The sequence below is a fragment of the Lathamus discolor genome, chromosome 1 (genome assembly GCF_037157495.1).
Source record: "Lathamus discolor isolate bLatDis1 chromosome 1, bLatDis1.hap1, whole genome shotgun sequence".
Classification (NCBI taxonomy): Eukaryota; Metazoa; Chordata; class Aves; order Psittaciformes; family Psittacidae; genus Lathamus; species Lathamus discolor.
In genome coordinates, this window is record NC_088884.1 from 52,459,604 (window position 1) to 52,487,150 (window position 27,547).

Here is a 27,547-nt window from a genome sequence, read left to right on the forward strand (position 1 = left end):
TACAACTCTAAAGGGCTTTTAAACCTCTCAAGACAAGATTGTACTGCAATACCTTGCTCTGTGCAGAACTCAGAGCATTAATCCAACACTTTTAAATACTCCTCTAGTGTACAAAACACAGTGCAGACACACATACGAAGCAGCTGAATAAGAAATTCAGGAGCACACATAGCATGGTGTCCAAGTAAGATGCTCACGCATTCACTTGACATACTTGACATATTGTTGCACTACTTTACCACGCTGACCACCTTCATGTACTTATATATACATTTAGAACTGGACTACTCAGCTTTCATAACACTGCCAAAAATGAACCCATGTTAATTTTTAGGTTTTACTGAATACATGATTATACTTGATCTTGCAAATACACAGTAAAAAAACATTATCCAAGTATGCCAAGTCACTACCAATTCCATACATAACTTCTGGGTACAAGTTTATAAGCCTTTAATATCTTAAGTTTTCATCTCGGCTTTTTTACCTTTGCAAATTAATCACTAATTCTGTCCAACATTGTTTTTTAATAGCTACCTGAAGACTGTAACTGGTAATTTTTCTATTCAATTATGTACTGGAATCCACTGGTAGCAACTATTTCCCATACTGGTAGCAACTATTAATTCTAAATAGCATCAGAATGCACGTTTCAAAATACATATTGCTGTCACCTACTATTATCTGCCCATAAGTCTGTTATTTATTTAAAGCTTATGAAGCCTCATTAAACAGTTCTGTTTGAGTGAATCACTCTGACAAGAGCACGCATGAAATGAAATTGAAATAAAAAATCAAAATTCACATTTGACCAGTTAGTTTTGAAGCCATTTTTGAAATCTGACTTGTAACACCTACAAACTTCTCTCAGTCCTAAAGTCTTAAAAATGCATCACTGACATAATACCTCTCGGAATAAGATAGCATCTGTAGCCCCTGTGGTACAAGACTGTTTACTTCCCTACAATTAGTGAATGCCTCCAAGCTACATCATAAACATAAGCATTGCACTGGGGATACACCTGCAACTCATCTACTTGAGAAAGGAGTTTTTTGCTTTTGCCATATCTGTTTGCACTTATCTGCTGCTGAAAGGGCAGCACATCCCTCCTGCACCTTGGATTCCTTTTAGCCACAGAGCTCAAGGCCATGCAATCCTCTGAAGAACATGGATGGCATGATGTGGGTGTGCATAAGGACTGAACATCTTCTAGATGTCCTACCAGTTCTCTTTTCCTTTTGAAAAATATCCATGTGCCTGTTCCACTGCTGGCTCCCCAGAAGCACAGGCCACATGAGTGAGACAGAGCTACAAGTCCCATGAGAACAGAGACTGAAGAATCTGAATTCTCAAATAAAGTACTTGAGCAGGACACTTCTACTTCTGGGGGGAGAAACTAAATGGAGATTGAAAAGTAGAAAGGTATTAGCAGAAACAGGGAGACTGACATCTATATCCAGGTCATCCTTCTTTATATAAGAAGAAATGAGGAATGAAAGCCTCAGACCCTGCCTATTTTCAGTGAAGGGGTCACCTCTGCTTTATCTGCAGATTTTGTAACAATTCCAACTTTCAGTCTTAAGTCAGCAAGATATTTAAACACCTGCTTTGTGAATAGAATTATGTTCCTGGTTTCCCCGAACTTTGACTTGAAATGTAAGAACCTTTATTCTAACAAGAAAACCTTTAAGAAAGATACATAATATTGGGGAAGGTGTCAGGCTCCAAGAGCAAAACCTATGTCCCCTACTGCCGCAGTATATATCTGATTGGTTCAGACTGTGCAATTGGTATAAGCAACATTAGTGATTTAATATTACTGCAAGGAAAGAGTCCACCTTGCTGCTGCACTCATGCCAGTAAGTATAAAACTGTCCCCTTCATACCTGGTCAAGACATTCAGATGTGTAAATGCCAGATGGAGTCGACTGTAGCGAATAAGTCTCTTTCTAGCTCCAATTAAACTTTCTTTTTCTTTATTTTGATGTAAACATATTTTATTTTCAGTTTGTGTTCCTATGGTGATTTGAAGTGAAGGTAGTAATCTGACTGAAACAAAACTTGTAATATTTCCTATTCCATGCTGAGAAAGTTGAAAGCTCTTAAGTTTCTGAAGGTATCTCTCAAACATAATTAATAGATCTATACCGGCCAGGACAAGAAGATTTAATCTCCAAGTAGCAAAAGTCAGTTTACAGCAGGTGGGAACAGAGATAAGGAGACACTGCTGTTAACTGTGGAGGGAGTTTGTGAGAGAAAATAGCTGGAAACAAATAGGAAACCATAAAATATAAATCCATCTTTGGAGCACAAATATGTGAATGGAAAACCAAAGTATGATCCTTCTAATAGACACAGTTCCTGCCAAACATCCGTAATTTTGGATGGCTGCAAAAATCTGTAATTTGGGTGGGAACGAAAAGAATGTATAACCTTGACCACCTTGCTGAGCTCAATCTATTGCATCGGCATGATTTTCTCCAAACAAATTCATCATCTGTCCTGCTGGAGCACACTGCTGCACAATGCTGAGAAGCAGAGTGGATAGCCAAGAAGAGTTATTAAGACAGAACTTCCCAGGTTTGGTGGGTTTTTTGTTTCCTTTTTATTTTTTATTTTTTTCATTATAGGAGATTTAGGATCTCCCTTCACTCTTAAGTTGTAAGATAAGGAAGCTGCTGTAAGCCCCGCTGTGGAGAGACGTGAGGGGTATCCACATGACACTTCCCTTGAGAACCGAAACCATCAATTGCAGTAACTGAAAGCACAGGAAGCTTCTACAACTAACAATGAGGGATCTGCAGTCAGCAAATATGTTGTTTTGTTGTTTCTCTGTATCTATGAATGATTAGGGAATATCAAGATACTTTTTTTCACTGATAGACTTCTTTTGTCCTTGTGCATATGTTGACTGGAAGGCATCCAGTGAATAGAAACCCTTTTTTGAGCAGCATTAGGTTAAAGATGGAGAAGCTAAAGCCACATTGACAGAAAACTTAGGTACCTAATTTTAATACCTTCTCCTTAAAAACTGTTATGTGGCTGGCTCCAGAAAGATTAAAAAATCTGAACATGGTACAAGGTTATATGCGACATACTCCCAACGTTTCAGATTGCACCATGCTATGGATTTGAAATACATAAATGGAAAACCAGGTAAAATACTAAAATCAAAAAATGTTCTATCACGTTAGTACAACCCTATGTGAAAATCTTACGACCTCTATGTAAAAATTTTACCATCTCTAAAGATACTGGACAAGTGGACAAGATTCAGTACCTGAGAAGCAGCCAAATAATATAGCTGGTTTTTGCCTTTTTTCATTGTGTGAAATGTCTCTTTCAGCACATTTAAAGTAAAATGCAACTATAAAAGAAGCCACATTTTCGATGACAACCCACTGGTACTTAAATGTTAAGCACATCACAGGAAAACTTCAGGATTACTTAGGACAACCTGAACTCCCAATTCGTACACACCAAATTTCAGAACACAACCATATGGAGAGAGTTTTGGAAAAAGATACATTTTTCTCGTGGGAAAACTTATGTTAAAATAATAATCTGCTCCCATTAAGTCAATGTTTTTTGTTTCTGACTTGAATAGGAATATGACTAAAATGACTACATAGAAAGAATAGATGAAATCCTGATTAAAAACCTGTTTTATTCAAACCTCTTTGCAATAAACCCCCCTCAAACCAGAAAATAAACATTCTTACAGCACAACGGTTTCAAAAGAGAATGTAAAACATAAATGTATATAAATCCTATCACTGTATATGTACAGCACTACAGATTACTATGCAACTCCATTAGTTTTACAGAAAAACATGTCTTTTAAATTTGTTTTCAAACACTTATTTCTTCAGGTATAGAATATAAATTTGCCAAATGTATAGCTTTAAAAATATCTTAAAATGGCTATACATTATTTAGACTTTTTTGATGTTAAGCTTCCTAGTTCAGTCAGAAAACTTACTGAAGCTGTCATATGCTACTGTAGTGTCAAATTCTGCCCTAAGATCTGCATAGGCAAATGCCTGAAAAATTGAACTGCTAAGGCTGACAGTTTGAAAACTGGATTGGAAGGTGGTGTGCTTGCAGCCTCAATTAATGCCCCAGAACACACATATGTGACTGTAGCACCTTCTGTGTCAAGTTGTTGGGACTTTTTTCAAAGGAGTTTAAGTCCAGGTGAGGAATGATTAGCATGTAATTGACTGAAAAGCTACAGATCTCAGGCAACCTAGTAAGTGTGAATTACAGCCGGCCTTTAGCTAGAACAGCTTATACAAAAGTCTGTATGCTGCAGATATGTAACCAGTAGGAAATGGCTGTCTGATTGTATGAATTTTACACATCTTTCAGCTTTCTAATTGATCTGAATGCTATGTCTAACGCTCAGAGGCATCTTGCATAAAAGATTTATGATCCATAGAAGAAAGAATTTCACTGATTCATCTATGTAATTTTACACATTTGGTAGATTACCAAACAATTATATTCTTCATTAATTAATCATGACAGACCATAATATGTTCACCGTCTCCATGAACAGGTGCATTCTCATTACAGCTACAGTTGGGAGTAAATTGTATAGCTGGCCTGTGGCTTGTTCTGAGTTTACACCAGCAGTATGTTTCGTGGAGACAGACTAAGCCTCATTGGAATTTTCTATGAACCAGAGCCATAGAAAAACATCTTCTTACCAGTTTGAAGGAAACCTAAATGCTTTCCACTATCAGGTGAAACTGAATTAGATCTCTTTTCATCCTTCAATAAATAAGCATGTAAGTAACTCATAATTAGTGGGAATACTCATATGAGTAAAAGCATCCATAGGATTACGTGACTGTAGGAGTAGACCATATGTAAAAAACAATAGCATTGGTAACATACTAATATATTTACTAGTACATATTTTCACATAATAAATTCAATGTTGTTATCATATGTGAGCTACAAATACTTTTGTAAAAGCAGTATGATATGGGCACATTTAAAGTGTGTGGAAACACACTTTAAGATTCAACATAATGCACACTGTAGGGTTTTCTCCTTACATACAAAATGCAAAATAAAAATAAAAATAGAAGATAAAAATCTGCCTTTCAATTTTGGTACTACTTGATAAAAGGCAGAGGAGACTTCCTACTGAACACCAAAGTAAATGCAAGGGCAATAAGAAACAAATGGGCAACAGAACATTATAAAGCTAAAAGGGCACAGTACATGTAATCACAAGTTGACAGTATTTAATATTATGATGATAAAGAAAAGAGTAGGTTTACTAACTTACCCTCATCTTTGCACAGGCATCCTGTGTTGACTCTGTGCCTCTTAACTCTTTTACCAGCATAGAACCTAAATACTAAGATAAAAATCCATTAAACTCACTTTAGAATTCCAGAACAAACAAACATCTGCACAAATGCACTAAAAATGCCTAAAAATCACAGCAGTAGCAGCAAATTAATATATTGCTATAGAATTTTTTTTTTTACTCTGCATTTCTGCATTTCTCTGATGAATCATTTAAACCAGTGTGTTAATCAACCTATGAAACAGGAATGCACAGCAACAAGTGTAGTGAATCAGATGGAGCCATTTGAAACGATATCTGAAAGTCTTCTAGCTTACCACCTTAGTCACTCAAACAACAAGGAAATACTACAGATCCCATCTTAAAAAAAGGCATTTGAGTAAAAAATTGAGAATTTGCTTTTTTTTAGCTTCCATCTGCCAAACTCATATTGCTATGTGTGCAGTCACATGGATGTGAAGGCAGCAGCAATGTTAACCTCTAGTGTACTCAATCTGTAACTAATTTATGTGCAAAATAGCAGAGCCTGATGTCAACAAACACAGGAAATAAATCTGAAACGAAAACTAGTTTAAGCCATTATTTCTTCCTAAGAAAAGGCTGACCCTTAACTATTATTTGGAAGCCTCACTGATCTGAGGCAAGGGCTGGGTGAGAGGAAGCAGCAGGGTGCTGGTGCTGGTCCTGGCTCAGCTTGAAGAAAGCCACTGTGCTGGCTGAGAAGCCTGCTCATCTCTGAGGGTACACAAGGCGTAGTGAGTGCCTCACTGACATATCTGCTTTCCTACCTGTCCCTTCCTCACTCTTGTCACTTGCTGGCATGTACAGCTTGAGCCCTCCTGCACCCTGACAGTGGGCTCTCTCCTCTGAATTTATTCCTGAGGTCTCAGGGCCTCTCTACACCATGTCTGAATGGCACTGCTCCTTCAGGATAGAGCTGGCTGCATCATCCCTGCTGTTCTTGGGTGGTCTTGTTACTGCTAACAGGGCTGTGTGAGAGCCATGACTGCAATTTCTCCTAGAGGATACTACAGGCACGTGCATTTATGGATGTGCACACGTTCATATAGCTCTGAGCAAATAGGATGTTTCTGTACTTCTGTCTCATGCAACTCTGGCTTAATTGGAGAAAGGGGACAGCAAGCCACCCTTTGTCTTCTCCCCAGGCACAGAGATGTCTTTTTGCATTCTCACTGCAGTGCAATGCCATGGCTCCTCTCAAGTCTTCAATCCCAATTGAGCAACACAGGAGCTGAAGAGAAGTCCTGCCTCTGGTGAGAACGGGGCAGGTAGACCACAGGCGGAGGGTGAATGCAAGCTGGGACAAAACAGAAAGTATACTGGTTCATCTCCTGTCTCCTGACCTAAACTGAGATATTTACTTTAAAGCCTTCAGTTCACACTGAGTACTGCAGGGGTCTCTCACCTGCAAGAAAATGCATAAATATTTCAATGTAGACAGCAGTCAACATGGTAATTGATGGTGATGGTGAGAAACTTACATCATAAATGTAAGTGTAAGCAACACCAACACTACCAGGTAAGCACAAGCAGAAAGGAATGAAGGGCATTCCTATGAAGATTCATAAACTAAGCAGCTGCAAGTCCAGCTGGGGGCCCAGCGGTGACATGAATAGAGCTTTGAGCATTAATTTGATGGGATGGCTTAGTATTGCCCTTGGAGAAGAGAAATGAATTTAAAGCAAGCTCTGAAAATAGAAAATTAAACAAAATCATATTGAACTGGACTATATATTTCTCTGGTTTCTGCTGTCTACCACCTTTGGCAGCCTCAGTCTTCTCTGGGAAGGACACAATTTCTTTATTTTCTTTTTTAATGGACTACAGCACAACAAATTGGTATTTCCTTGAAAGCTACCAGCTCATCAGGCACCAGGGCAAAAAAGATCATGGCAGAACAACAGGAAGAGACTGGCAGCTCCAGTCCCTGCCTCAGCTGCAAGCATTCAGAAATGCTTCTCAGGGTGGACTGTATAACAGACAAACAAACCACAGAGATACTGCCCAATTTAGTTATCAGAAAAATTGAGAATTCTAGGAATTTTGCTTTCTTTTGACTTGCTGTGCTTTTGGAAATGTTCCTTCTGAAAGACCCATAGCATGTGGGAGCAAGGCAGAGGGGCATCCAGCAGTTTAACTGAGTGATGCGACATACAATGAAAGCTGCTCTCATTATAACTTCCAAGCCAGGGCTTTAAAGCTGAGGTCAATATAGCTCAGGGAGCTGAGACAATACACTGGTACATGCTCCTTAAGAAAGGAAGGTGTTTCCTTCATCACCAGTAACCTGAATATTCCTGGTCATCCCAACTTCTTTTCTGTCATCCACACGCCTTCCAATCCACTAAAAAGGTTACATCTGATTGTGAATTTACTGCTGGATCAAGCAATGAGATAAGAGGCACACGTGAGATAAACCTGTTCATTTTACTGCGAACTATGAAAAATATTTAAGGAACTATAAATCACTGAGTTTCCTTTTCAATTTGAAGTGCTTCACAGGAGGAGAGCAAAACTGAGAGCAGATGGACTGGACCTTGACTGTGACTTGCTGAGGAAGGCAGAGGTGCTAGTTACCATCCAGGGACAATCACAGAAAGGGATTTGTGACAGATTACAAGTAGGGGTGTTAGCTCTCACTGCCACTTCTACGACACTTAGCCACTTATTCATAGAGCATTTCTTTAAGGCTATTGCTACACAGACTGCAATATATCACAAAATTCATAGCAAAAAGGACTGTGCATTCTTGTTTCTCATTTAGTACAATTACGCTATTTCAGAAAAAGTGGTTTATCTCATTAAAAGTGACTGAAAAAATATTACAAATGAAAAAAAACTCAGCCCATCAAAATCAGTTAATATATCAGCCCCAAGTCAAACCACTAAATTTATCAACACTTACAAATGCTTTATAATCACACGACTGGAAAATGAGTTTCTCTGGATGATGTTGCCAATATTGTACAGGCGTTGATGCTGTGGCTTCATTTGGAGGTCTCAAGGTAATGGAAGGCTCTCCCCAGTCTCCTGTCTGAAAATCATAGTTGTTCAAGATATAAGAGAAATTGCAGGAAAATTCACTACCCAGTAACCCTCTATTGTTGTGCTCAATTAATAATAATTTATTTTATACACATAGAGCCATGTTACTAAAATAAGGGAACATAACTCCTACAACATTTTGCATGATTTAATTTATAATCCAAAGTCATCTACTGTAGTGTTTAATGAGGCTTTAATTAAATCTATTTGCTTCAAGAATAAAATCATTAGGCTCTGGAAACGTTCTTTAAAAATAACTGTTTACAATACATATATGAGGATGAAAGCAATGAGATGCACAAAAATGCCATTCACAAATTCCGCTACATGTTTTACAAGCTTTTCTATGCTGTTAAAAAGTGTTCCATTACCCCAGCACATATAATCGATAACTAACCTTACTAAATGACTAAGTAACTTAGACTTTGCTTTGATCTGAAAACTTACTGCACATTCTTCAAACATAGGTATTCTTTAATCTCTTTACAAATATTTGCTTTGAACACCTTCTCCTGATGTCTCATTGCAGAGTTATTAACATTGCCCTTCCATATCCATCATTCTCATTGATACAGGTGATTGATTGCCTTCCTGAGCTGTCATCTCCCCTCTTTCCTCAAAGCTCTCAGAGAACAAGGGTAGGACTGCAGTTTACCAAATCCCTTTGCAGGACACTCTTCTCCCTTCCAAAAAGAGCCAACACAGGCATTGGTACAGGAATACCCCCAGCATGGTTGTGCTGGTCTGGGTCTTGCCTGCCATTGCATATTTCTGGACATGGCTTTATTGGACCTGGACTGACCACTGGGCCCTTGGGGACTCCTTCCATCTTGAAGGCTCTTGCAAAAAAAGATATTTTTTTGAGATTGTTTATTTATTTTTTAACTGCGATCTCTCCTACTTTTGGTTCACATATGCCCATGCTCTCTCTTCAACAGGGATCTTGCCAAATCAGCATCAGCTCACTTTAAGAGAAAATGACCTGTGGATGGAGTTCTCCTCTTCCCAAGTCTCCTTCCCTTTGCCACCAGCCCCACTTCTCCCCTATCCTGTCTCATCTGTGCCTGTCTGTCTCTGAATTCCCCTGTCCTTCCTATCTGTATTTTGGGGATCAGATTTCTCCCTCCTTATCCTCTTCCTCCTCTGCCTGTTTTCTCTCAAACTCTTTTACCCTGTCCTATCTGATTATTTCAATTTGGATCATGCTACTTCTTTCTTTACCTGCACTTATCTCTGTGTATTTTCTATGCATGCCATGTTGCTAAAATATGTGTTGAAGCTGGCAAGGAATTGTCATCAGCATTTCACACAGAATATGGCTAGAAGTTAAGACTTTTAAAGCAAAAAGAAATTAAGCATCAAAACCACATGAAAAAAAAATCTTATCGAAGACATTCAAAAGTCTGGCAAACTATCACATCCCACTAATTAAATCAGGACAGAGTAAACAAAACAAGTACATCATTTTCATGTGTCACAAAATAATGAAATGACACGCGTTTGCACAACTCTGCAATGAAAAGCAAGAGATAAATCTGGAAACATCAACATTACCCTGCCAATATGGTAACTTCAAGCAAGGGAACATCATAAAACAAGTCAAATCCCGTTAATGTTGGCACTATTAGCACAGCTACAAAATATACAGTACTGTAATTTCTACCTTACCTAGTTAAGTTGCCTATATGCTACGGATATGACTTCAACCTCAAATTTTTAAAGGAAAGCAGCAGAAGCAATTGCTCCAATTTGTGGCATTCTGTATCCACAGAAATGAATCCTTCTGACCACCTTCTATCCTTCTGTCATATTTAATCTGAAGTGGAAAGTTCATTTCTTTAAGTAGCAGCTCTCCTTATAAAATAAGGTTTCCATAATTTTACAATGAGCAAACATCTGCATCCTTGTTAGTGGAGTTTGTATTTGACTGCAATATGGATTGAACCCGTGACACATTCTCACAGTGTGCTCTACTGTTTTTCATGAACTGTTCAAGGCCATAGCTAACAGACCATTTGATATAGCCCCTTTTTTTCCTAATAAAGAAACACTCCTACATGTTCTGTGTGAGGAAGCAGGAGGTATATCCTATCTATCTATTTAGCAAAAGGTTATTATGATGGAACGGGAGTAACTCCAGGACAGAAGAGCTATAAAAGTGTATCTTTTAACCACTGGTCTCTCCACCAAGGAAACATGGGGATGGCCATAAGTAGGACTAGAATTTCTACAGAACAAGTGGTTCTGGGTAGTACTAACCCTGAGTGGTGCTTCAAACACTTTTGTTGCACTGCTGTGCAGGCGACTGTCCTTGCATGCAGAAAATGGACAGTACTGACAAATTAAGCAGGGTACATAAGGAATAAAACAAGTACATCATTTTACAGTTTGATTTGCTTTTGTATGGAAGATATTAAAAGCATGAAGAACTGCATTGTTTCTTTCTGTCAATGAAGGGCAGTAAAAAGAGGATCCCTCTCATATTGGTTCAATTTTATAAAAGAGCTAGGAAGCAATAATCATGAAAAAATGAGAAATAATCTTCCACTAGGCTAATAAAACTAGGGTATGAGTCACTTAGAGAGGGACTGTTTGGAGACCATTTGTTTGTGTTTGTATATTTGTTTGTATTTGCTCTATAAATACATACAATCATCCTAGTACCTACTCTTTTTAAATTAGGCAAGACAGAATTTATGAGGCTGCTATACAAGTGGATGATCTAAACACACAATACAGCTGGGGTTAAGGCAATGCAGAGATATAGGATTTCTGCACCGAGAGACCTTTTGTGCATTTCAGTGTGACTTGTAGAGGGAGCAGCTACTAAGAAATGCTGCGTAAAATTAAACATCATAGGTATAGGTTATAATGATAGATGAAGAAGACATGTTATACATAGACATAAATTTTTTAAACTGTATCAGAAGTGTTTTTTAATATTCAGTAGAAGTGGCTTTTGGTCTCCTTTCGTTTCTTACCAAACTATTGCTAGTATTCATTACCTACTTAGACTGAGATAGAACAGAGCAGTCTCTAAAACCCAGATCCATGAAGATGGTTAGAAGTTTAATTCTTACTACGTACTCCCCACACAATTTTTTTTTTTTTTTAAGGGGAAAAAAGGCTTTTAGAAAACATTTAGAGAGCAAACTACTTTCATAAATCTGGGCCTAAAAACTTCTACAGGCAAAAAAGTTGTTCCTCGGTGGACTGACTCAAGTCAGATACTGTAATTTCTCGATTTAGGACGTGATGATGGCAATTAACTTCAGGTAAAACAAAGTAGGAACATCTTTGACCTACAGAAGACTTGGAACAACAAGTCTCAAGTCTGGGGTAGAAAAACATGAAATACTAGCAATTCTAAATGTGAGGAATTTGCTGGGTACAACTCATGGGTGACATACTGAGATTCAGGACCTTCCTAAGCACCTAAAACACTTTAAAGCAGTATAGAAATGTTCGCAAATTACTGTGCAGAACTAACTATGATGTTTGATTTGATTTTTAAAAATAGGTATGATAGGATAAGGATTTTCTGGTTTGAATATTTAATTTGCAATCCTAAGAAATAATCAAACATTTAAGCTTATGTATTTTTTATGACACAATATATGTATGAAGATTTTTATCTCTCTGATGAAGTAGAAAGGCAAGAGATAATTTATTCCTCATCTAACTTTACAGCTCATCAGACAGCTGTGCAATTTATCACGTGGCTTTTGCTGTGCTGCTCGTGTTTTAGTATTCTAACCTCCCCATGCCTTTAACTACTGCCTTTCCTCTCTTTGACTTCAAGTCAGCTCGAGAAAGAAGATTTTTTTTGCTCCACATTTTGCAGATAAAGAATTAACAAGCACAAAATGGTCTCGTCAGGTGCCAGAGTGATAGAGATTCAATTCTTTTACAGTGACAACTTTTAAACCAGTACCTCATGCTCTTGCAGTCCTTCATAACACTGAAAATGGGCAGATGTGCGCTTCTCAGTGCTCTAGAAAGGGTCAGATGCTTGATGTCAAATGAGCTACAGAACTGTATTATTGTTATTAGGTAATGTTTTACAACTGCTGTACATTTTTCTCTCTCATCCCATTCTCTGACAATAGAATTTGGCTCATAGTGAAGACGAGAATGAAGAGGTACCTTTAATATGTAAAGAAGCAATCACAAATCAACTTCTATAAAATCTAACACCCGCCTCATCTTCTTATAAAAATGTCAAAAACCCTCCATACTGCAGGAAAAAAGAAAGAAAAGAAAAAGAAAGGCCTGGTTTTGAGTGGCTGAATATAGTAATGTTTAAGAAGGACCACATCATCTAACTTTTCACCTGTTAAAGCCTCATGCCTAGTTATGGTAACATGCATTAGTCACCATGACAACAATAAATTGGAGCACACATAGATACAACGCTTCTGGCTGAAAAATCAGTAATTTTCTATTTTCTCCCTGTAAGAATTGTAAATGTTCTGTGGACGAGCCAAATCCTCTTTATTTGAGTACATTTTAATTCCTAGAGCGAGAGAAACTTTTTTTAGCTGCTTGTATCTTTGGCTTTTGAAATAATGGAAGCAGATTCATGGCGCACGTACATTTTAAAAGCTTCTAAAGCTCAGTAGCCAAAACGGCCCCTCTCTGAGAGAGATACTCCAAGGAGGCAGTCATATGGCACAAAACAGGAGAAATCTAGAGTTCCTCTGATATACTCTGCTGAATGACAGGCTGTCGCCCTTACCACGCTGCAGCACGGATCACCAGGTTTGCTCTCACGTGTACAGCACATGTGACTGTCACAGAAGCGATGAAAATTCAGAGCAGCATCAGCATTACCTCTAATTCCCCAAAAGTGCCTCTGCAAACATGGCGTGTCCCCCAGCTAGGCAAAGCCTATAGGTTAACACAGAAAGGGCAGCACAACACATTGTGGGGGTGAAACTGTGCAAACCGAGCTGTTTGCACAGTTTCTCGCTTTTGAAAAGTGAGCAAATGAAAAATTGTGAAGAGAAGTCAAAGCTCCCCCTGAGCAAGACTGCTGCTGGCAATTCCCTCATCCTGTATGTACACCATACAGCCAACATATGCTAGCCACATGGCACGATACATGAATGCACGCACACATAATCCCAAAAGAGGGCGGACAAGTTACGAACTTTTTTTGTCATTTCAGTGACATGACACCCGTAGATAACACCACGGCAACAGACTGTACATCCATAGAGTGACAACATAGCCATTTATCACTGTATCTTACATTATGAACCTGATGAATCGATGAGAAAGGATATCCTGCATTCTGGTTGGTCCAGATCTCACAGACCGAGGACTGCTAATATAAACAGAAAACTACATCTCATCTTGTAAATATTAATGCACTGCAACTGCCAAAAGGCAAGAATAATTAAGAAAAGGCTTGCAACAATATCAAAGAAGGAAATAAAACAGCTGTTAAAAGTAGTTTTTTATTTATTTGATGACAAAATATTTTTGGACTGACTGGAAGGAAACAAAGCTTATTCAGAGACTTTAGAAGAGGTTTCAGACTGTGAGTACAAGAAAACAATTTAGTCAGAAGTGCTGGTGATATAAAGAGATAAAGTTATGTAGGCATAAACAGAAAATGCAGAGTGCAGAAGAAATACTGGTTACTTTCAGGTTTTGGCAGGGAAGAAGTTTGAAGTTAACATCCCAATTAAGGTTTAAGACCTGAGTCTCTCTCTGTTGGAGACTTTCACAGGGAGAGAGGAAGAGAAAAATTTGGCAATACGGTCAACAGGAAAAACAAGTTTTCTTTGTAGCAATTACCAGAAAAGAACGCTTTGCAGTTAAGTGAAGCAGTTGCCCAGCATCTCCTTCCAACAACAGTTCCTTTGCATACAGAGATACAGATTAGTATTACCTTTGCACTGACCATGACCCCGCTGTATAAACGAAAGGTTTCAGTCTACCTTCTACATTATAGTACGGATAGTCTGTAGCAGCGAAGCCAAACAAGCATACTGTAGCATCTCTAGCAAAAGCAACAGAACTAGGCAAGCACAGCATTTGCCAGCATCTTTTACATATTTCTTCGTTTGGGCACTCATCAAGAAAGCATCTGTGACACCTCAGCAAAAGCTAAGATAACATTTTACAGTAGCCAGGCAACTAAAACAAAGCATCAGATGTAGGATCTGCCCACAGTATCTTCGGCAGGCAGCAACCAAAGGCAATAAACAGGCTTGAAAAATGCAACTGCAGCATCCAGAATAGACAGCAATTAATATATCAGCTAATTAACAATAGCAAGAATGTGCATTGCCAGTTCTTAGCAGCAGCAGGATTTCGGCACCGATGCTCTTAAGAAGTGCAACTCTTTTTAGAAATATGGCTCTTGCTCTTACCTTTTGTAGCCTGAAACCTAGCTGCCTAGGGGGTGACAGAGTAGGTTATCACCTTGTTACTGTCAGGGCAGGCTGGCATCCTCTGGACTGACTACTGAGCACTGCCAGGCAGGCTGGTGGCAGCCTAATGTTGCTAATCGTCCCATATTTCCTTCATGATCTGAAATGGATGAGCATGCATCCCTTCCTACAGCTTCAGTCAATTCTTACACTTTCCCATATCTGGTTAATTTCTTCTCCCTCAACTTGTTTTTGAATTATTTGCTTCTTCATGATGTGCAGGGCTCATTTTGATAGCATTAGCTAATAAAAACTTTGACTTTGGCTCACAGTCTTCTATCTCATCCTCTGCAACTTGCTACAAAACAGTCCTCCTCCATGTGACAAACACCTACTCTCAGTGCAAGACCAGTAGCAAACACCACTCCTCTGCTGTGCCATTATTAGAACATTGCACTAGCTGGCACTAATGACCCTTTTTTCTGTATGTCAAGCAAACTGACTTCTGGATGTTCTGATCATGCCCATGGCTGTGACGCCTATGTTTGTTTGCCTAGGGGGGGATTCCTGAATGGGAGTCCATGGCAGGAGATTGTGCCTCTGCTTTTCAAGAGAAAAGAGAACAAATTTCCATGCCAGGTGCAGCATGCCGTCATGTTGTACAGCTGGTGCTCACCATCTTGATATTCTGGAGAAAAAGGCATATCCTTAAATCCTGCCCCTTCCAAGGACTAGCCTTTAGGGAGTGGTGTGGTGCCTCAGGTGGATGAGCTGGTCTCCTGATTTTGGATGGAACAGAGTTATTTTTCTTCCTAGTAGCTGGTGCAGTGCTGTGTTTTGGCTTTAGTCTGAGAACAATGAGGATAACACACTGATGTTTTAGTTGTTGCTAAATAGCACTTACTCCGATCATGGACTTTTCAGTCTCATGCTCTGCCAGTGAGGAGGGGCACACGAGAAGCTGGGAGGGAGCACAGCCAGGACACCCAACAAGAACTAGCTAAAGGGATACTCCATGCTACAGCATGTCATGCTCAATATATAAACTAGACAGAGTTATTCAGAAGGGCCAGATTGCTGCTTGGGTCAGGCTGGGTATCAGTCAGTGTGTGGTGAGTGACTGTACTGTGCATCACTTGGGTTTTCTGAATTTTCATTTTTCTTTGTTGTTCCCTATTGTTATTACCAGCATTGCTGTTAGTGGTATTATTTCTATTATCACTATATTTTAATTTGTTTCAATTATTAAACTGTTCTAATCTCAAACCACAGGGTTTACCTTCTTCAATTCTCCACCTCATCCCACGAGGGGGAAAGGAGAGGGGGTGGGCAAATGGCTGTGTGGTACTGAGTTGTCAGCTGGGTTTAAACCATGACAACCAAGAGACAATGCGTGTCCCAGCACAGCAGAGGTGTGCAGGGCTCTCCTAGCAGAGTGCCAGGGCTGCTGCCGCTGACAGTGATGCTGCAACAGCAGCCCTACTGCGCTGCAGCACCTAACACTGAATACATCGGTCAGCTGCTTTGGTGCTAACTCAGGAACAGGTTATGTGACACTGCAGTAAACACGTATGCAAGCTTTAAGTTGCTTCATTTAAAAAAGAGGGCAGGGAATCAATCCTTCCTCATACATGCCAATGGTACCCACAGTGTCCCTGCCTCCCCCAGCTCATCTTCTCCTAAACATAAACTCAGGGGCTAGCGCACTCACCGAAAAACTGTGAGGTCTCGATGGCCTCTGACTGAGGGAATTCATACCTATCTATTTCACCTTCCTCTTTCACAGGTTAAAGCAGCAGAAGACAGGCTGTCTTCAACTCCTTTTATAAATGAAGTCCTAATTTTTATATTTAATTCTTTGGAGAAAGAAGAGTGCATAAAAGCAGATGCTTGGAGGACTCACCTGTGAGAGACAAGTTCTGATTCCAGGTGTCTGCTCCAAGGACTGTTCAAGTGAACTGCCCCCATCACACAGGCATACTTCCAGAGTTATTTGGAGGATCAAGGTTTAAGCTAAATCATCCTTAAGTACAGGTGATTTGATTTATTAAATCAATAATAAATCAAGTGAACCAGCAGAGACTAAGAATTTCTTGCAATTGTATGAGTTCCCAGTCACGAGGGCAGCAGTGAAAAACTCATTACTCAGTTCTGCACTCATTAATGTTCGAATGACTAAGGTACTGAAATGCAGAAGGAACATTAATTTTATAGAAGGTAATGAATTCAAATTCAGAAACCAACCTTTTCCTTGCACCACTGTAAAAATATTTAGCATTTACTAGATACATATTTTATGTCTTCAAAGCGCTAACATTTTTTAATGAATTATGAAATCCTCAGGAGAATTACTTAAAAGTTGCATACCCGTATGCTGAAGAGGAAGGAACCAGGGAAAGGAAAAAGGTTAAGTGAGTATCTGAGGCCAGTAAATAGGCAGTAGGAGGGAGAATGGGGATTAGGCTTCAAACACTCATTCAGCTCCCAAAACATATGCCCTCAAAGAAAAGGAAAATAATTCAATCTGTGCCTGCACTTCCACCATAATAAACACAAATACACTTGGGCACTTGGTATTAAGTGACACAGAGGTTCTATGAAAAAGAGTTTAAGAAAAAGCATTTTCCCAGGTATTATGGTAAATAGCATCAAAAAAATGGCATCAGCTACTGCCTGATTAGTATCAAACATGCACTTATTCTTCTCAAAAGATAAATGCTTCCAAGTAATATTGCAGCAAGATCCTGTTATCATGATACCATTCCTGTGATGGCTACAGATGTCCCATGCATGAAGGATTTTGATGGCTTTAAACTGACAGAGGGTAGATTTAGCTTAGACATTAGGAAAAAAGTGTTTACAGTGATGCTGATGAGACACTGGAACAGGCTGCCCAGAGAAGTTGTAGCTGCCCCATCCTGGGAAGCATTCAAGGCCAGGTTGGATGGGGCTTTGAGCAACCCAGTCCAATGGAAGGTGTCCCTGCCCATGGCAGGGGTATTGGAACTAGATGTTCTTTAAGGTCCCTTCCAACCTCAACCATTCTATGATTCCCCCATCTAATCACCATGGGACACAACTCTGATGGGCAGGAGGGGCAAAGAAAGGGGGAAAAGGAATGGCTTGCAGTGCACAGCTCCTGCCATCTGCTACCCATGATACAGGTGGGTGGTTAACAGTGTGAGAGGGAGGGAGTTGATGCTCTGTATTACCTGCTCTCCTCTCATCCATCTCCCTTCCCTTCCCACCATTCTGACATGGTCTCCTAATCACTTTATGACTGTCTTTAAAAATAATTGTTTAAGGACATTTACACTTCTCCTGTTTATTTCAAGAAAACATTCATGTAAGAATATTTCTTACTGTTCTGGGTAATTTCCATCATGACAGAAGACAATATGGTTTAATTACTTCAGACACTCATAGTAAAGTCAGTAGCCAATCATGTTACAAAGTGTTTGCACATTTCCATCTGCTTCAAGTCTTTCTAATCACTCATATGTTTACTGGAAAAGCTGTAGAACAGTACACACAGGTCTTCAAGGTTGTGGGCTATGTCGGAGACAACCTTGTGTTTCATAAAGTGAATCAGGGAAGACTTGGTTCATAATCTGAAGACAGAATAACTGTACTGAAAGTGATCATAAACCAGTAAGAGTAATCATGGAAATTACATATTTTCTAGGGAGAGGAAAGCAATACCTGGACAGCATATGCAGAAGGAGCTGGGTGAAAGGCAATCCTGATGTATTCAGCACAGCTCAATGAACTCATTGGCACTTCAGGAGATGTTAAAGATTTACCTAAACTAGGAGCAATTATCCTCAGAAAGTCACAGAACATAATGAAAGGGCCAAAGAAGGGCTAAAAGAATATTTAAGATGGGAGAAAAGCAAGATTCAGAAGGTTATAGCCAGCCTAACCACAGACACCAGCAAGTTATTAAAAATATATAGAAACCCAGTCACCATCCCCTGGTCCTTGTGGCCTATGAAGCCTTCTGACATTGGCCACCTGAAATAAACAATTAGGAATATGTGCATGTGTGTGTATATCTGTACCTATGTATATCTTTCTGAGAATCACAAAGAAAAAGCATAATATTGCCTAACGTGTTAAGTGAGACAGTTTCTATGGGCCAAGGGAAATTCAAGATGTTCATAATGAGGTTGTTCAGTATGAATCATCTCAGATCGAATTTCCTTCCTTTGTTGGAAAACTGGCTGACTAAATTAGCAGCAGCAAGGAGAAGCACAGCAGGACTTGAACACTGACTATGTGACTCCTGATGCAGCAACACATGACATGCCCCATATACAAACTACCCTGAATCAAAACGCACAAGAAGTTGAAGTGCACAGTTAGAGAATAATTGTCAATATTTAAGCACACCTGGACTGGAACAAGCTGAGACGATCTGAAATGACCTGCTCCATGCCATGGCTTGGAGGAGTGCTCAGGCTCTCTAGGCAGGATCCAGAAGGGAAAGATTTTCAAGAATGGGTTAAGAACTGAAAATCGATTTGATGAACTACAGAAACCAGTCAGACGAAACTCAGTAAACTAAGAGTATTCCTTGGAAATGTAAGATTAAGTACACAAGTAAAATAGCAAATAAACTAGCAGAACAATTTAAGAAGGAGGTGGGGAGAGGACACAAGAAGATATGGAAGTTTTAGTATACTTCAAACTGAACATAGCAGTCTTGCAAAAGGAGAACTAAATAAATCACAGGATAATTCAGGCTGCAAGGGAGCTCATGAAATTTCCATTCCAACTTCAGCTCGCAGCAGGAGCAGCTGTGAGATGGGATCAGGTTGCTCAGGGCTTCATCCAGTCAGATCTTGAAAACCTCCAAGAACAGAGACTGGACAGCCTCTGTGAGCAACCTGTTCCAATGGTTGCCTGTCCTCTTGGGGAAGAAGTTTCTCTTGGCATCCAGTCAGTGCCTCTCCTCTTTCAGTTCAGTATGCAAAGATGCCTCTTCTCCTGATAGCCCTGGTCACCCAGCCTCTCCTTAGAGGGCAGCTGATCCCACCCCCAGCCATCTTGGGTGGCCCTTTGCTGAATTGCCCTCTCCTAAATGAAAACTCCCAGGTATTTAATAAAAGCAGCATATTCTAACACATGGGAATGAACTTCTCTGCCATATGGGGGAGCTACCAGGCGAGGTCTCATACAGGGCAGCATCCAGTATTAGCAACTGCACTGCAAAAAGGATGGAGGCAGACTGAGGGAATCCAGGAGGGAGTAACAATAACCAGAAGTCTAGAAACCACCAGGGCTTGGAGCTGGTTACAGGGTCCCAATGGTCTGTTCACCCCTGAGCTGGTCTGAGTAGACACTGTTGGCGACTTCTGTTGCTTTCTCCACCTCTCCTTAGCAAGGCTGCCCTCTCTTGCACTTCCACGTTGCAGGGCTGGTGCACAGGGAGAAGAGGAGCTCCTGAACATAACCATTTGGCTTATTCCCCCACTGCCTCATCTTCTGTGTCTCACCACGGGGCTGAGCCTTGGGAAATCGCTCTCATCTCCTGGTGCTGCATCTCCAGCGAGGCACAGGAGGGAAAGAGAGAAATAGCAGCTCCCTCGGATGCACATTATCTAACTAGCTAGCTGTAATTCAGTCTAGCTCCAGAAATTTGGATCAAATCCCAGAAAAATCACTCTTGGCATGCTGCACAATCTTTAAAGGTGTAACAGCTGAAAGAAACAAATGAAAACCGGATGAATGGGGCTGTCTGGCCCCTTCTGTAATCGTCACTCCAAATGTTTTAGGACCGTGGGAGAGCAGTTGTGCTGTCTCAATGGCTGCTGCTTCCCTGAATGTTCCCAAAACTCTGGGGAGAGCTTGTCTTACCAGCAGGAATGATCACAGATCCTCCTTTGAAAACAAGATCCTCAGAGACAAAGAGTGAAATTTGAAATCAGTATTTCTTTTAGAGAAGCAGAAACCAGAAATACCACTTCTTATTAGAATAAGTACATATGTTTTTCATTGGTATATTTCTTTGCTTCTCCTGAAAATACTTTACATGAAGATTTTCAGAAAATCACTATCCATCTTGGAATGGCTCTGTTGCAGGCAGGCAGCGGCGTGAGCAGTGACACCCCACTCCATGTCAATGCATCCAGCAAGGTTTCACAAGAAGGTGCATGCCATGGCAAGCACACCCCATGAAGGGAGATGACTGGCCCAGGACCACAGTGAGCCTGCAAAGACTGTCTCTTCCAGCCCATGGGAGGGCAAGAAGCAAAGCCTCATCCCATACCAGCATCAGTGCTCAGGGTCCCATGCACCTCCACCTCCTGCTCCACGCAGGGCCGTGATTTGCACATTTTTTCTGAAGAGAAAAGACTAGTAACACAGCTGTGCTTCTCTCTCAACCAGTTGACACCTTCCTTAATGCAATGGCCATCTTTTCTTATAGACAGGCAATTCTCATTTGATTTCCATTCAGCAACCAGGAGCTGGGTTCCCGCTGGGGAGGATGGATTGAGGGTCTTCCAAGTGGCTTGCTAAGGCTACAGCTGCCCTGCCCAGCTTCTGCAGGTGCAGCTTACAGCTGAAGCTCTGGCCCCATGTCCCCTAGTGAGCAGCCAAGCTGCTTCTGATGAACCTCACCCCTTCTGCTGGTGCTGCCAGCTACAAGTGCACCCCAGGCTTTTAGCCTTGGACAAACAATACAAACTTCTGGACAAATACCACCAGTAAAGATGATGAGACTTTGATCCCTGAATATTAGGTAAGGCACCTAAATTTTAGCTCCCCAAACCCCCAAAGCAACAAAAAATTTGACTTACTCAGAAGAGCACACTAAAGTCTAAGTACTTTTATCCAGCAGCTAAAAAATATCAATGTTAGATATTAAAATTCAGCTTTCATACAATCTTTCCAATGTAGGGCTTCTTGTTCACAAGACTGAGTGTGAAAAACAGTAAATTAATAAAGAACATCTGTCCCCATCTTGAAGGAACATCTGTTCTCTTCTCCGTGTAGTATTTATGGCTTCAGTTTGGATCATTAATACCAAATATAGAAGCGGCTCCCTTAGTTCCATATGCTGAAGCAGCATGTAGGTATGATTAACATCACAAAACTTTATCTCTAAATGCTAGCTTCTATAACATTCTAAAAAAAAAAAAAAAAGTATCTTTCTGTTCAGGCAGAAAGGCAGAAATTACTCAGATTTTTCACAGTGTCTTTATCAGTTTACTTGTCCATTAAATACACAGTACCCAAGGGTCTAACAGATGAAAGTTTGCTTAAATTTACAGTTCAAGATACAGCCCTGTATGGCATTAATATCCATATGAATTAACAAGACAACTGCCAGTAACATCTATACTATGCAATAGAGTGAGTTACGTACTTCTGATGTTAAATTAAAGGTTGTCATAGTTCAGTCGTCTTTCCATATTTAAAAAAAAAATGCACATAAAAATATGAACCTTAGAGGATTTTGTCTGGATTTTATGAACTTGTCTTTAAAAGGGCTGTTTATTCATCCTCACAATAGATACTGCTTTATGCTTATAAAAAATGGAAGTAAGAAACCTTAGAAAATAATCTAGACAACTGTATTTTTGCATTTATTGCTTCTTAAATCTACTAGTAAAGGATTCTGTTATTTCACCGGTAATTTCAACCCTTGATAAAACCCATTCTTCATTGCTTCTTAGATAATCTCATTTTACATACCAATATTCTCCAGGTCATATTTTCCTTCATTCACTGTGATCTTTAAATCCTTCCAAAGCAGAGAAGGAGACAAAAAAAAAAAAATCCAAACAGGAAACAAGCAAATAAAGAAATGTCATCCCGTGGTTAAAAGTTAAAAGAACTCAAGGTGGGTCTTAGGATACAGGAGTTTTGGTTTTGGCTACGTCAAACTTTTAGTGACATTTCAGCCAGCCTGCAACATCCCTGTACCTCAGTTTTCTTAGCTGCAAAATGGAAAACGTGATTTTAAATCATACAGCCCCACACTGCACTGGAAATACGAATGCATTAGTGTCTGTGAAGTATTTGGAAGATATTAATGAGTTGAAGGTATTACTTCAGAAAGCATGAAAATTATTTCATCTTTTTTTATGAATCAGCCTTTGCTAATTCTGTCTCTTGCTTTTATTATACTTTTTCCTCTATTGTAGATAAAGATCTCTATCCTCTAGTACTAACGCCATTTAAACGACAGTCTCCTGCATATCAATCCTAATCCTGCAATGAAAAATTATCTCATGAAATAATGTTATAAGGCAGAATACAAACAATCAGGATAGCTTTACTTCAAACTTACTACCCAGTCATTAAAAAGACCTTAACATTTAAGCTATCTTGTGTTGCAGGAAAAAAAACAAAACCAAACCAAACAAAAAAAAAAAAAAAAAAAAGAAAACCCATCAGTGAGAGCCCTCAAACCAAGGGACCAAAGAACCCAGAAAGCCTTTCAAAATTAAGTCTGGGTTCAGCATCTCTGGAAAAGAACTCCTCTTGCCAGCCTTTGTGAATAACTTCTCCAGCTCTCTGACATCTTAGAGGATCTCTTCCTTCCGTCACAGCCCACTACGGTGCTCCCCATATGGGCCATGACTAGGTTTATCCTGCCAGACAGCTTACTCTGACTCATTACCAGTGTTTTCTCCCACAGGCAGGCACAGCCTGGAGCTTTCCCCAGAGCCCTAAAGAGGCGCATGGGGAAAGCATGTGTCAGGGGTGATGCCTAACCCAGCTCTGCTCCTGCACTGACCAGCGTGGGCAGAGGTGTTTCCTACATTTCTCTGCCCACCACCCACAGGGAGGATGCTTCTGTCCCTTGCTCCTGGGCAGGGTGCAGTGCTCTGAACACCACAGCAACAGGCCTTATGGACCACAGTGGCTACAAGCACCTTAGGTCACTGGCTGGGACAATAAACAGCAACAGCCTCAGGGCTGGCAGTCTGGGATATGATTGCTGCTAGTACCTAAAGTTTCTCTACTGGCTGAAGAATTATAAATCCTAAAGACCTGACATTTTAATTTTTTTATTAATGTACTTTAATGAACTTATCTATGCTTCCTTTTAACCTCCAAAGCTCTTCCCCACAAATATATTTCCCCCACCTTCCATGATTTCAGGGGTAAATGAAGAGCCCAATACCTTCACTGGGACTCCTCCTATTGATTTTGGTTTCAAAGTCCTCAGTCTTTGCCTGTATGATTTCAGTTCTATTTAAGAGGTTTAGGTAATCTTGAGAGTTACCTTTGCTATTTTAAACTACGCTAATTTGATCATATTATTCTATGGTTTAGAGGTTCAGAATGGAACATCTACAGTCAAAGATGACTCAGACTACTCAATCCTTTCTGGATTTCTTTTTTCTCTTTTGGAAAACAAACCCTTTCAGAACCTTCTTTATTACCTTTTTGGCAGTTCTTATTTATCCAACCAGATGTCAGAGACTTTCAAAGTTGTATGACCAACTGGAGAATTGGATGACCAAACCTATTTCAGTGGGGAATCTAAACTGGTTACATGCATTGTTTATATTAGGACTTTCCCCTCTTGGGTCACAAACAGTCTGCCAGTGAATGAAGGTACATGCTAGCCTTGAGACAAGACCACCCACATTAAGTAAATTTAAATCAGTGCTTCCTCCAGGAAACCAAGTGTTGTATTACTTACAAGCAGATTTTATTATGGTTAAGAGAAATGTTTAAACCCATTTAGCAGATCAGAGGAAAACAGATTTAAACTGATGTACTACTCATTGTATCAGATACCAACTAGTGTTTGTTACAACAAAGTTCAACATGCTTGATGACTTCCACGTAAAAAGTTTAGTGAAAACACAGGCTGTAGTAAAGACGGAAACATCAGATCTCACCATTTTCTCAAAATATCTTCAGATTGGAGATTTTAAATTGAGGCTAAAATAGTATTACCTTAGCATTTCTGAAATAAAATCAAGTTCATGAAAGCAATACCATGGATAAACTCTCAATACCGTGTTGCCTCTCTTCAAGGTCATAACAATACCCAGTAATATCATAATCAAGAACACACCTAAGATCCTTTGAGAAAATCACAGCATCAAAAGTATCTTTATGCACGTCTCTCTACCATAGCATCCAGTAAACATGCAGATTCATACAGCAGCATGCAAACAGCCTAGCAAAGAAATGGTTAGGACAAAGAATAATTTCAAAGCAATTCCAATAATCCCTTTAAATCATTCTGTTTGTGAGAAGTATTCTACTGGAAAGCTGGACTAGTATCTCCCCAGAAGTTACGGTTGATCTGACATAAGCCAAAGGAACCTGCAAACTGCAAGGAGAAAGTTGCTACATAAAAATCCCATGGAACTGAAGGCCCACAATAACAATCAGTTGGATCTCCTTTATTTTCTAGAAATCATTATTTTACCTTTAATTTCGAAGGGTCTTTGGGGGAAAAGATTGAAGGAAATATAGTTCATTTTACCAAAGCACATATTGCGAAAAATAAATTTAAAATTCTATTTTTGGCCTAGAATGGTTGAACAAATCCCTGATTAGCCTCTTAATGGGGTGAGTCCAATTTAGTGAGAATGATCACCAGAGGGAGTCATTGACTTTCCCATTAAAGTCAAAGGGAATTTTACATACATCAGGAGTGCAGAATTTGGGGGCAGAGCTGAGAAAGACTCCAAACAGATTGGAGTTCAGAGACTAACACAAAACACCATTTTCTGGATTTCATCTGAATCAGTTTTCCCCTTTGGAGTCCCAAAGGATGACTGCTATATTCCAATGTGAAAGTTAGAGAGAAGGCACTGAAGTAATTCATTCAGTGGGTACACCCCAGCCCTTAATTGATTTTAAAGTGGTTTGGAGTGGTGCAAATACTAACTGCTCAGTTTTCTCTTTGGGTATGCAACATATCACAGTCCTTCTAGAAAAGCAATTTTTAAAAGCCCAAAGAAAATCTCCAAGTGCCATATATGAGAGTGTATCATACCTCTTGGGAATATCAGGACTTCCAACATGAAAATAAAAGAGTGAAAAGGAGACAGGAAGAATTCAATGTTAGTGACTAATAGAGGAAGTGAGAATAGGGATTTGTGAACCAAGTGATAAAATTAACTAAGTACATGAAGCAGTCTACTCAGCCATAAGGAAGTGTGTATTTCATGCTCAAACACGTAATTTCATGATCTTCAAAGAAATATTTTCATGCTAAGAACTGGGCTTTTTCCTGCTGGACTTTCGTGTTCTTGCCACAAAAGCCCAGCAGACTTCAGTTTGAAAACAAGATCATTCACTAGGCAGCTTTCCCCTTAATTTTGTACAATAAGATTATTCAGCAGAAAATTAGGAGATTAAGGAAAGGCATGGAAATAACCCCACCCAGCCAAACGCAATTCCACCTCCCCAGAAATATCCTCTGAACAAATGGAATTCAATTTGTTTCTGTGTTCCCAGGTAACAGCAGCACCTTGTTTTGCTTGTTTATTTAATTACTTCTTCTTGTTCATGCAATTAGCTAACAGACTGCAGCCTTTTGTTCATTATAACACAGTTATTTGCACAGTGTTTTCCATTTTGAGGCTGAATTTTTGATAGAGGCTCTATTTTGGGCTGTGGCAGGCAGAGAACCATTGGGAAGCCTCGCAGGGCAGCATGCAGCAACCTGCTCCTTCGTGGAGTGAGTCGCTCCAGGAACTGCACTGGCTGCCCATCTGCTTCTGACAGCAAATCAAAGCCTTATTTCCAACACGCACTGCAAAGCACAGCTTGGCTTAAGACCTGCCTGTCTTTCATCATATGCACCACCAAAAAACAGCTGAGTTCATCCTTAAGCATTTTCAGCAACAGGACGTCCAAGCTTAACTTTACTGCCATTTAGAACGGTTCAAGACATCATGCTTGGCAGTGTATGCTTGACTTGAAATTAACAGTGCTCTTTTTCTGTTGGGGTGAAAAAAATTAGAGATGGAGTCTTTCTTTTATGAACAGCCTGATTTAGCATCCAGTTGAGTCTAGTGCTGTTGCGATGCTGAACTAAATTGTTGCATTGTTAAATCTTTTTTTAAACACTCAAGATACATCCCCAGATCACAAAGTTTAGCAGAATGCTGACCCTCTCCATTAATAAATGCAGCAATTACTGTCCTCCAAGTCCTCTGAGTTTCTGGCAGTGAACTGATGTCAGCTTATTTTTATCTAGGTTGCTCAGAAATTGAGGAATCTGCACCTTCTTACAGAAACAAGAGGCAGAGTCAGTGCTGGTGGGAGCCTGCATGCTCTGGTGCGCTGAAGGCACCTTCATCTCAGCCTCCATCTCAACACCCCCAAAACTCTGTCTCTCAGGAGAAACCACACACCAACTTACACTATTTGAAATACAGAGAACTGGAAAGACAGCTTGGAAAAATTGCTCACCTTTGTAGTTTACAATTCACCCTTCATATATGACCCACAGCTAGGGTTAGGTTTAGTTGTAAGCAATTGCAGCAAGGTGCAGCCTTTTAACAGCATCGTTTTAATCCTACCTGTGCCATCTGCCTCTCCAGCTTTGACCGGGGAATATCATCAAAATAGTTTTCATTTCTTCTTCTCCTTGCATCACCCTGCATGATAATGTGGGGAACGTCCAGGGAGCCACCAGTAGTGAACGTGCTTTGGCTAAGTGATGGAGACAACTGAGGAGGAGTGTGGTTACCACTGGGTTCCTGGGCAGAGAGAAGAAAAATGCAGTGTAAGAACAGCATACTGCTGATTTCAAACCACACATTTAAAAGTGTATTTATT

General features: G+C 39.9%; 1 protein-coding gene across 7 annotated transcripts in view; it reads right to left on the bottom strand.

Annotated features, from left to right (window-relative positions):
• Positions 1-27,547, bottom strand: part of LOC136010239 (ankyrin repeat and sterile alpha motif domain-containing protein 1B-like) — a 443,611-nt gene that overhangs the window by 17,831 nt on the left and 398,233 nt on the right. For 2 of the 7 annotated variants that reach the window (XM_065671149.1, XM_065671120.1), the window contains 4 exons: positions 13,648-13,722; positions 8,254-8,382; positions 5,300-5,375; positions 206-213 (listed from right to left, as the gene is read on the bottom strand). In XM_065671149.1, coding sequence (XP_065527221.1) covers positions 206-213; positions 5,300-5,375; positions 8,254-8,382; positions 13,648-13,722 — 288 coding nt within the window. Of the gene's footprint in view, positions 1-205; positions 214-5,299; positions 5,376-8,253; positions 8,383-13,647; positions 13,723-27,288; positions 27,469-27,547 lie in introns of all 7 variants that reach the window. The other 5 variants (XM_065671139.1, XM_065671131.1, XM_065671169.1 and 2 more) reach the window with 3 other exon arrangements.